Raw genomic sequence first — 11,657 nt, forward strand, 5'->3', positions numbered from 1 at the left:
ATACCAGAATTATGCTGGGTTATATGCAGAGTTTGTTCTTCGTACCATAGATAATTCCCAAAATGGATAGAACTACATATGGGTAATTAAGAGGATTCTGATTTTCTTTGAGATGGCTCAAGAGATCTTTCTGAAGGCAGAGATAGAATTACAATATACTGTGGGGAAGTAGAGCCTTGGCATCAAAGACATTGTCCTAGGTAGTAAGATTCTAGATTACAGAGAAGGTTGCTGATCAACTTTATTGGAGGGAGTTTCTACAACATGACTTCTCCCTGATGCTACACAGATCCAGAATCATTCCTTCCCTACCTCCCCAACCCACACCAAAAACTCACCTGTCTTTATGATTGGTATATATTTGTTCACTAACTGTCTGACAGACACCATGCTAAGTGCATTACCATTTGGATGCAAATGTGAAGGTTGTATTTTGCTAATAGTTTATTAAATAAAAGCTATCTGAAATACATTTTGGAAATACAAAATATCCATAGAGTTTAAACTTTGAAGGGTTGTGTTCACATATCTTTAAAAAAAGCAATGGGTTTTTCCTTCTTCCTTTCAAGGTATTTCAGAGTCATTTAGGACTGTTGTATTTTCAAATGTCCAAGATCACAATGTTTTATACTGTAAATTTTAACGAGTTTCCTAATTCTACTATGATTGGAAACTGTTGGTATATACTAATTTAGGGGTAAGGAAAGAAAAAAAAAGGGCCTCTTTAATTTTCCTTATAATTTGTACACTAATCACCATATAAAATTTTACCCCGAGAGAGTAATTTAAGGAAACATTGAGTATATTATATAATTATATGTTATAATTAGCTAGAGTACTTATGTCTAAGTTATTGGTTGGTACCTACACTGAACAATGAATTGTTTTTATTGAATAACTGAAGGGTCATGAATATGGAGTTTATTTTCTTCTTTTGCAAGAAGTGTGTTGGGAAACAGAAATGTGTGTCAGCATATTCTAAAGAAAATATTTTTTATTAAGTATTTCAATAATTAGGAATATACCTTCATTGAGATACGTAAATATGAAAAAAAGTTGCCATTTGGCAATTTTTGCTTTTAGAAGTCATCGCACTAGAGTTGATCTGTCAAGAGTTTTTCTTTTTCCTTCTCAGCAAAAATAATTAGAATTAGGGCTCTAGTTCCTCATCTTCCTCCATATCCCTAAGGGTATTTTTTCTGATTGACTTCAAAGGTATCTCTGTGCCTGAATGAGCATGATGGTGAGGGTGTGGAGCTGAATGAGAAATTAGCCCCCTCATAATGATGCTATAGTCATTTCTTGCTTATTAAATGCATGATAGCTATTAATCAGAGCTTCAGTTCATTTAGTAGAAATTAACTGATTTGAAGTACACTTCTCTGGGGTGTATTACAAATCAAATAGGTAGGAGAAGAGTCTCATACACTGTGCCCTTCAAGCTTTCTATGAATATTCACTGAGCAAGATAATAATTTTATATAAAGGTAAAAAAAATATGAACAACTCTTATCCAATATGAAGACCGGTGTCAGATTTTCATTTATTTCTTTGATTTTTTTCTGCATTAAAGAATCAGATACATATAGAGAAAGTGGTTTATGTTTCTGAATTCCCATGATATAGTGGTATGATTGGATTGATCATTATGGGGCTAAAGTTGTATAAATATCAATGCAATGTCAGACTTTGCACAAATGGACTACTTCATGCCTGGTTCATTTATTTCAGCTTTCCTGTTAGTCATTGTAGATTACATGGTTGTAGATTTGGCTATGGGAATCAGTATCAGTTTTGGAGATAGTAGACCTGAATGCACTGGCAATACTATTGTCCAGCACTGGAATCATATAGTTTTAGGAAAATATTTTCTCTGTGTTTTATAAACTCCATGAAGCATGAGCTGATGTTCTAGGAGAAAAATCACACCCACCCACCCAAACTCAACATTAATGGAGACTAACATGTATCTTATTAGAGCTCATAAGTATACCTTCCTGGGTTGTGACAATGCCAAGGTCCCTAGTGGTCATAGACTCCCATCTACTTTAGCCAATCCTTACATTGCCTGTGTCCATGTAACATACAAATCAAACAGTCATGGGATAAGATTAGTTATGTTGATCATTATGACAATGAGACATACAACAATATATACTTGCAAATGGTTAATGCTATCAGGTTGTCTTTTTGATCAAGGTAATGATCCAGTTTAGTTATTTTGAACATTAATGGAACAGAGTTTCTATGTGTCATCCAAAAAAATTGCAGAGATGAACTTATGAGTAATTGAGTTAGAAAAATTGCACAGATATGTACTCAGAGTATGTGAGTTTCAGAGCCTTTGATTTAGGCTATTTTACTATGAATACTACATATATATATATGTATATGTATATGTATATATATGTATATGTATATATATATGTATATGTATATATATATGTATATGTATATATATATGTATATGTATGTGTGTGTATATGTGTATGTATATATATATATATATATATATATATATATATATATATATATATATGTATATATATGACCAGTGGATTTCCTCAATGTTTTTACTTATATGTAACAAACTAATTCTTTTTTCAGATGAAATTTATTTTTCTTTCTCAACAAATCCAGGTCTTGGATGTTCAGGAAAATATAGATCGTCAACAGGGTAAAGAGTATGACCATGACCTTAGTGAGACAAAAAAAGCTATAGTCAGAGAAATGTGCAATGTAAGTTTTATATGCTTAATTATGTATTCTGTATTGAAGCCTCATCATAACTAAGCTATTGCTCCACGAATACCTATTTTTTAAAAAATGCTGACAGAATGCCTTTTCAAATTTTATATGAAAGTAAAACCAGTTACCCTCTGTTTCATCTGCCATTTGAATCTGGAGCATTTGTGAAAATAGTAATCCTATCATAAAACATTTAGGTCAGAAATGATTTGCAAGGTCTGTATGCTAGAGCCATTTATGAAATTTTCTCAGTATCTCTTCAATTGATTATCAAAAGTGGTAATATGCCATGGGGTAATAATCATTTTATTTCTCTTGAGCAAAATTTTTAATAGTGTTTGTTTTGTGATTTTTGGCAGTTCCTTGTTTAGTGATGAACATATGATTTTTTTTAAGCTGATATTTTTCTGATGCACTCCTGTTTAATGTTGTACTATGAAAATTATCATTATCTTTATAAATATTATTTTCTAAGTCCCTCATATGAAAGATACTGTGCTTCTATTCAAAGTCTTTGTATTTACTCTGCAGGAGTTGACACACTAACTCATCACTACTATGACTCTATGTGTAGATGTAAAGGTAATTAAATATATGTAAGTAATTATGTAAACTAAACAAAAAAGGAAAACACAGTAAGGATCTGTCTTACTTTCAAGATGCATTTTATATGTATTCATTGATGTAGTAGGGATTTTTTTTTTTATCTCAAGCCATAGCTTAATGCTCAGTCATTTTAGGTAAGAAACATACCATAATTCTAAGCAGGAATAAGTAGATAAAGGAATTTATGAAAGTGGTACAGGGAATTTGATAGAAGATTATTTATGTTAGAAGAAAATGTGGTAGTTTTTAAATGAAGTATTGGTTTAAACTTTCTGGAGAATGTTTTTCCCTTCACATCTTTTCATTCCTTTTGACTTTAAAACTGCTAGGAGTATCATGCAAACACTAAATTTATTGTGGTCAGATTTTGCCAGCCCACCTGTAATCCATGTGTCCTTGGTCCTTGTTATATGGTAAATAAAAAGAATGTGTGGCAATTCCACTGAATTTAATGGGAGTTTTATATTTTCTGGGGTAGAGAATAGGAAATTACTCTCTAATTCTCCTGTGAACTGTGGTCTTTGGCTGGCTATTGTGTTTGCTCTTTTTTTTTCCAGTGCTTTCCAAGCCATTTACTTGCATTTCCTATCTTTGTTTTGTTATTGTGTTAAAGAAATATGGTCATATCTTCCCTTGCTTTGCCTTCCCTTCCATTCCCTTCCCTTCCCTTCCCTTCCCCGAGACTTTATCTGCTTATCTCTCCAAGGCTGGAGGTGCAGCAGCTACTCGTTGGCCCCAGTCCCACTACTGATCAGCACACAGACTTTGATTTGCTCCATTTGTGATCTGGGCAGGCTCACCCTTCTTTATGTATCCTGATGATTTTCCATTCTTGGGGGCTCATCATATTGGTGCCACACTTAGAGTGGATAGCTGGTCTGCTTTAGTGCTACTGTAGCTCAGAATTCCTGACCTCAAGGAATCCACTAGATGCAACCTCTTGGCAGCAGACATTACGGACATGTACCAGCAATCTTAGCCATATATTTTATATATTTTCCTAGATACTCTACAGTTGCCTTTTCTAAATCTTTTTAAGCGACCCTTCTCTTTTTTTTCAATTTAACAAGCATTCTTACCTAGTAATGATGATGCTTGACTTTGGTAAATTAGTCAGAAATTAATAACAATAATAATAGACTATTAAAGCTGAAAGGGGCTTGAGAGATTTAGCCTAATTTTCTCATTTAATAAGTGAAGAATTTGACACCCACAGAGGTGTAGTGACTTGCTTAAGGTTCATGCAAGCTAGTGGCAGAGCCAGGACTAAGACCGTGGTCTCTTTCCTTGTGCTGTGCTCTTTTCATCATCCCAGTGCTGTAAGTCTTGGGATTTTAGTTTCTCTTCCTAGAGAATGCAAAATAGTATCTTTCATAGAGGGCAACTCTCTACTATAGCTGCTGCTACCATTTCTATCTAGAAAGATGCATCATGATGAAAAACTTATTAACCTTAAATTTAAGGGTTTGCGATATTCACCATATTTCCTGATATAGTCAGTTAAATTCTGAGCTAGGTTAAATCAAGAGTTTGTTGTCTTACCTTTTGATAACTTTTAAATGTTTTAAAAACCAGTTTATTAGTTTCCACCTTAACATGAAAGACATATGCAAAGTGACAGTTTCTTCTTCCTATTTATGATATATTCTTTTCTATACTAATCCACTGTTGTCACTTATTTTTTTTTCCTTTCAGCTTTTTTCTTTGTTTTTATGTCCCGATTTTGATGAGGGAGGCCCAGAATTCACCCTGACAGCTTTTGAAACTAGATCACATTTATAGGTCAGATTGACAAAGAAGAATTGATTAAAACCAAAGTAAAATAGGCACCACTGGATTTAATTGTATGAATGCTTAGCAAACTTAAAGAGGCCCAGGGAACAGATTGAGGACTCAACATTCAATACAGTGACATTGTTCTTTGGTTTCATAATGACCTTCAGATTTATATTTTATCTGGTTTACGTCAGGGGTGGGGAACCTGCGGCCTTGAGGCCACATGTGGCTTTCTAGATCCTGGGAGGTGGCCTTTTGACTGAGTCCAAGTTTTACAGAACAAATCTTTTTATTGAGGGGATTTGTTTTGTGAAGATTGGACTCAGTCAAAGAGCTGTACTTAAGGACCTAGAGGGCCACATGTGGCCTTGAGGCCACAGGGTCTCCACTCCTGGTCTAGGTGATAGCATCAGTTTTAGTGGTCCAAATCACCTAGTCTTTGTACATCTTCATCTTCCTGTCTGTAAAATGGCAAAAATAATATTCATAATCTTTATTCATTGACTAATCACTATATGATAATATTAAACCTTTCCTGAAGAACACTACATGAATAAAGGTATCACTATTTAAGAAATAGAAAACCAATTTTTAGTGGTAACCTTAGAGCTTCAGAAATGTTAGGTAGGCCTTATCAGGTTGCTAACTCCATGTTAGTAGGATATGTCCAGTGGATACCCTCAGTGACAATCTCAAAGAATTGAATATCTACAGTTGCATTGTTCTGTGAACCCCAAACCTGTAGACTATAGCCTCTGCTCATCTTGGATTCCTCCTTCTAATCATCTTAGCTTATTATTTTTTGGCCCTTGGTTCTAATGTAAAAGACATATTTTACTCAGTCCTAGCATCTGGGAGTCTCCTTAAACCACACAGTGCTGACCAAATTAGGGCCATCAGTTTGTAACTTTAGAATAGGTAATATCTCCAGCATGTGTAGGGAAGAACTTAGGGATGGACATTGCATTTTAGGTTGGAAGACCTCATATAACTACCCTCATGACTCTCAGCAGGATCACATAGAATCTATTCTAAAAGATGAGAATCTTTCCTTTGATAAAAAATGAAGAGAAAGAGACTGTGGTCTCTTAGAGTCATTTGTTATGGTGACTATCTTTGTTTTCAAATTGGGTATCAAGGAAAATATCTAATCCACTAAGGTAGCAGACTGAATTGATCACTCCTCTATTTAATTTCTCTTTAAATGTTTGAAAACAAAATTATAATACTCTTCTGCCAAATGCTTTAGTATGTCTAAAGAACCATCATATTTACTGAAAAATGGAAGTTAATATTTGCCTTGGTTCTGTCAGCATTATTGAATTACTTAGACCCATCTGAAAGCAAATTAATTAATAACTTGTTTTCTGTTTCTTTCTAGAATAATTCAATTAAGAATTAAGCCATTAGAATATTATCCTCATACTGAAACTCTCTTGGAGACAAAAAAAGTTCTTGATGTTACATACATACTTACATACATACACATACACACACACAAACACACATATAATATATATACTCTCAATGATGGAAAATTATTAATATTGAGGGCTGAATTAGTATTACCTGTCTATATTTCAGCTTTTCAAAATTCCAGCTTTTGCAGTTGTCTCATTGTCTCATTAAAAGCCTTCTCTGTCTCTCTATTTCTCTTTCTCTCTCTCTCTGTCTCTCTGTGTCTGTCTTTCATCCACCATTGTATTTTCTTTTCAAGGCTATCATGAGTTTACTCCTACCTTTGCCTTTTGAGTTCTTTTGGTTTTGCCAATCTGAGTGATCTTTGTTTTAACTACTAAGATTTACAAAAACAGGAGACATTAACTCTGGGTTGGAGTGGGGAAGAGGCAGTGTGATGGAAGGAGGGAGTGAAGCCAACCTCATTAACAAAATATTCAAGCCAACATAATGTTATGAAGTGAGAATTTAGCTGAGTCTTGAACCAAAACACCCATCCCTTTTTTTAAAAAACAAATTGACTGCTTTGATTTCCTTTATTAGAAATAACATATTTCATTGATACAGTAATGTTATGGTAGTTTTGAAAGAAGTTGTCACATCAGCCTTTAATTTTGACTCATTTGTTAGTAAAGCATATGGTCTCATCTGCAAAAATATCTTGGTTCAGTCATTTAAATGCTTCTCAGGACATTTCATTTTGTATCCACTCAAAAGCATTATTTTTTTTTTCAAAGCACATTTTATCCTCAGTCCTTCAACATGAATGTCTAGCGTTTACCTTGAATCATTACAACAGAGTACTGGACTCTCGTGAATGATTACCACTAACATCATTGTTCTTTTACTTCTTTTAGGTTGTGTGGCGGAAACTTGGAGATGCTGCAGGTTCTTGTCCTGGAATTAGGCAACATCTGTCCGGGAATCAGTATAAAGGACCAATGTGAGAATAACTCCCGAATACAAGATTAGCACTGGTGGTGGGAAAGAAAAGAAGGCATGATTTCCACACACCTGGACTCATGGGGGTTAATGATAGGGTGGTGGTGGACCACATCTATGTCTTCTTTGAACACTTCAGTACAGGTCCCATATGCTACTGGCAATTTTGTGTTTCTTGCTTCACTATATTCAAGTGCAGTCTCTGAATCATGACATCACTAATTTGTTATCCTACACATTCTTCAAGATCTTAGGACAATTGGAGTTTTTCATGAATGGAAGATGTTCTGGTAGCACTCTAGTGATTTTGACTGGTGTGACGTAATAGTCGCTTCCTACCATGTTCTGTAGGAGCTAAGAAATGTTGCCTTCCAACTCCCAAAGTTTGGAAACTAGGCCCCATGTCACTTGTACTTGAGTATATAAAATGCTAGTTACTGGTATTTAATTTGAAAGAAATGGCTGGATTTTCACTCCCTGAAGCATTCGATATTTGTATCGAGGTGCTAAAATTATCTCATGAATTCACTTTTCCAACTAGTAGCATAGCAAAATCCCTGACAGAACTTGTCTCAAAACCTGGTTTCTGGCCAACTGGGCAGGTAAGCGCCTTTCCCCCTCCATTTTGATAATACAACTTGGAGGTGACCAGTCTCCTGGCCCACTCCCCCATCAGCATTAATACTAAAAATTTGCAACTTCAACAATCATGAGCTTACTTTAAGGGTTTCCTGCTGTGAGAACATGTTGATTTGTTTTTTGACAATTTTGTTTCTAGACAAGCAGTTATATTTAACAAACTCTAAGTAGACTTTAAAAGATTGCACTGCATTTTTGAAAAAAGCTTTCCTTGCCTACTGCAGCTTTCTTTAAAAGAATGGTTTGATGATACTCAACGCATGTCTTTGACTATTTTGAAGCTTAAAACTCTTGTGCAGATTGCTTGAAGGTTGACCAAGAGACATGCTAGCTATGCTTAGTTTATTTCATTTATTATTTTTTTGGGGGGAGGGGGGAAATATGTATAACATTAGACTGTGTGTAATGGAAATGCTATGATAGGTATTTTGTGTTTATCCAAATGCAACGAGTTTCTTGTATGAATATGCAAGAGGCCTGTGACAGAATGCTATTGCTTACGCTTTTAGTGTAGCTTAGGATAACAGAGATAGGAATGCAACAATTGCTGGTTTTCAGGTTTGTTCTCAATTACTAAGGGTTTGCTTCACAGCAAATATTTTCTCTTTTTTGTGGGCTTGTTACATGTTGTATTAATTAACCATTTGGTAGTACAATGTAAGAAATTGATGTACACTTAAAAAAATTATGGTACTGTGATATAGAACCAGCCTGCTGTTGTCTGAAAATCCTTGTGAATTAATTTGCCACAGACTTTTATCTCCAGTTATCTTTATTTGGTTAGATTTTAAACCAATATTCCTTTTGAGATGTTATGTTTTAAAATTGTTATTCTCTGTTAAAAAAAGAAACCTGCTTGCTATATTTACATTTTCACAAAGTTTTCATCTATACACTTAAATTGTTGTATTCCTATACAATAGAAAACATTTAAAACAAGTTTTTGTGCCTGCAGTAGACCCTGCAGTAGCTATTCAAGGGACACTAGTCTTTTGACAAAACACTTGTGTAAATTTTATACTGTATTAAAACTATTTTTTTAAAGTTCTGCTTAAAATTGAGTATCAAGTATATGTGTTCATCTTAGCAATGGTAATAAATTATTTAATCTCATAGTGTTTTTTTTTTCAAAATGTTTTTCCATAACTGGTACATATCTGTTAAAAGCCATTAAAATTATGCATCTTTGCATGCCACATAGATGGATCCTCCATAAATGTTTGATGATGAAGGCAGCTATGATACTACAGAAGAATAGTCCTTTTTATATAATCCCTTCAGGAGTTTACTATTTGCTTGTTCCTGAATTCACAGAATTACCCACTGTAATACTGAATATTATTCAATTCATTTCACTAACCACTTATTTTCTGCTATGGGCAAGACTCTGTGCTAGGCACTAGAGATAAAAAGATGAAACCAAAATGGTCCCTACTCTCAAAGAATATATATTAGATGTTCGAAAACATTTTTTGAAACACTCTATTTCTATCTTAGAATTTGCACTCATCTTTGGAGCCTTCTAATAGCAAATGCAATAATACTAACTCCCATTTATATAGAGACACTTTGTTTACAAATCACTTTAAAATGTTATTTCATTTGAGCTAACCTCTACAGTTCATTCTTCTGTCGAACCACTATGGTGGCCATTCAATAGAATATCTACACATATAAGTAAATCCGCACCCCACGAAGATAAAGAAATGTGAAAGAAACAGACAACGTGATCCTCCTTCAATATTACAAATTAATGAGAAATATAGGACATATGGATCCAAAAATCATAAAAATGAGTACAATATTTAGAATTATCTACTGTTTCCTCAATGTGGGTATTCCTTCCATCTATGAAGATAATGATGAACATGTACCATTTTATACTGCTGTCTTCCACGTAACTATTATTCAAGCTTTGTTCCATAGATTTATCCAGTCTGCTGTAGATCTTCATTTTTTTTTCTTTAAGACACCAAGATATGATTCAGTTGTGCATCTGTTGACCCACATTTTCACCGTAAAGATGGCTTATCTTACATTCTTCAGTTCGAAATGGCCAAGTTCTACTTCTACAGTAATGGTGGTGGAGTATCAGAAAAGGCGCCAAAGCATCACATAATTTTTAGACTATCATTTTAATTTAACTCTCAGTACTATCAATATAATAGCATCTCTTTCCAGTAATTAATAAATCAATATATTGCCAGAGGAAAGAAACACTAGCCATATTGACATACTTAATATAAAAGAAAACAGAAAACTCATAGAAGTCATGTCCAAAAGGATAATTTGGAGACTTTCCTTAGAAAACCAAGTGGAGAAGTGGACAGATTTGTTTCTTATTAATTCTGGCTACCTAATTGAGCCATGATTTCATGGGGCACTTGGTCATCTTATCCTTCAGTTCTGACAGCTGAAGCAAACAAAGACTGAAGATAATTTTGGCACACCTGCCAAAAGCTCTTGTGATACACAAAGTAGAAAAGAGATATGAAGAATCCTACGAAGAAATAGAAAACATTCACATAAGCACACAGTTGTATTACATTGGATAATTCTGTCTCCATTTGCTAAAGAAATCTTTCGAATCATAGAATCTCAGAGTTGGAAGAGATTCCCAGAAGTCATCTAGTTCAGCTTTTACCTGGACATTGAGCTCCTCCAAATCCCCCTCCACCCTGCCCCCAAAAGAACATCATCTCTTCCCTGGTCCATTGCAATAATCTGCTACTTAGTGTTCCTTTCTTAAAACACTCCCATCTCCAGACTATACTATACACAGCTGCCTGTCCTAAAGCACAGATGTAAGCACAGCACTCCCTTGTTCAATAAGTGGCTCCCTGTTGTTTCTAGTATCCAGTACAAACGATTTGATATGTAAATCCTCTTCCAATCTGGCTGCTCCCCTTGATACATAGTTTGATATAGGCACACTGGCCTTCAAATTAAGTCAGTAAGCATTTATTAAGCACATACTATAAGCCGTGAACTGTGCTAAATGCTGAGAAGACAAATATGAACAGAAAGGGAGACAATCCTTGCCCTCAAGGAACTTAGATTCTAAAAGGGGGAAATAAGACATAAAAAAGAAATTGGGGTAAGGGGAAGATACAGGGGCTTCTTGGTGTTACTAACGAAGCACTCTTTTACCTGTTTCCGTCCCTTTGCATTGGCTGTCTCATGACCCTGGAGTGCACTTTCTCTTCATTTCTACATCTTAGAACCCTTAGTTTACTTTAGTACTAAATTCAAGAGTCATCTTCTTCATGAAGTCTTTACTGATCTTTCTAGCCGGTAGTGCTTTTCTATACTCCCCCAAATTATTTTGTATTTATTTGTGTGGTATATACACAGTGCCTCTCCTGATCAAATGAAATTTCTGAGGGCAGGGGCTGTGTCATTTTGGTCTTTATATACTCTCTTGGCACGGTGCCTATCACATAGAAGAAAACAATAAATGCATGTTGATTAATTGATTGATTATCTAG

General features: G+C 34.7%; 1 protein-coding gene across 6 annotated transcripts in view; it reads left to right on the forward strand.

Moving 5' to 3' along the window:
• The window catches only part of CCDC85A (coiled-coil domain containing 85A), a 234,701-nt gene extending 225,419 nt beyond the window's left edge, over positions 1 to 9,282 (forward strand). For 4 of the 6 annotated variants that reach the window (XM_020996290.2, XM_020996293.2, XM_020996295.2 and 1 more), the window contains one exon: positions 7,446 to 9,282. In XM_020996290.2, coding sequence (XP_020851949.1) covers positions 7,446 to 7,535 — 90 coding nt within the window. In that variant the 3' untranslated portion in view covers positions 7,536 to 9,282. Of the gene's footprint in view, positions 1 to 2,640; positions 2,740 to 7,445 lie in introns of all 6 variants that reach the window. The other 2 variants (XM_020996288.2, XM_020996291.2) reach the window with 1 other exon arrangement.
• The last annotated feature ends 2,375 nt before the right edge of the window (positions 9,283 to 11,657 follow it).

Source organism: Phascolarctos cinereus, unplaced genomic scaffold (genome assembly GCF_003287225.1).
Source record: "Phascolarctos cinereus isolate Bilbo 61053 unplaced genomic scaffold, phaCin_HiC Scaffold_2;HRSCAF=192, whole genome shotgun sequence".
Classification (NCBI taxonomy): domain Eukaryota; kingdom Metazoa; phylum Chordata; class Mammalia; order Diprotodontia; family Phascolarctidae; genus Phascolarctos; species Phascolarctos cinereus.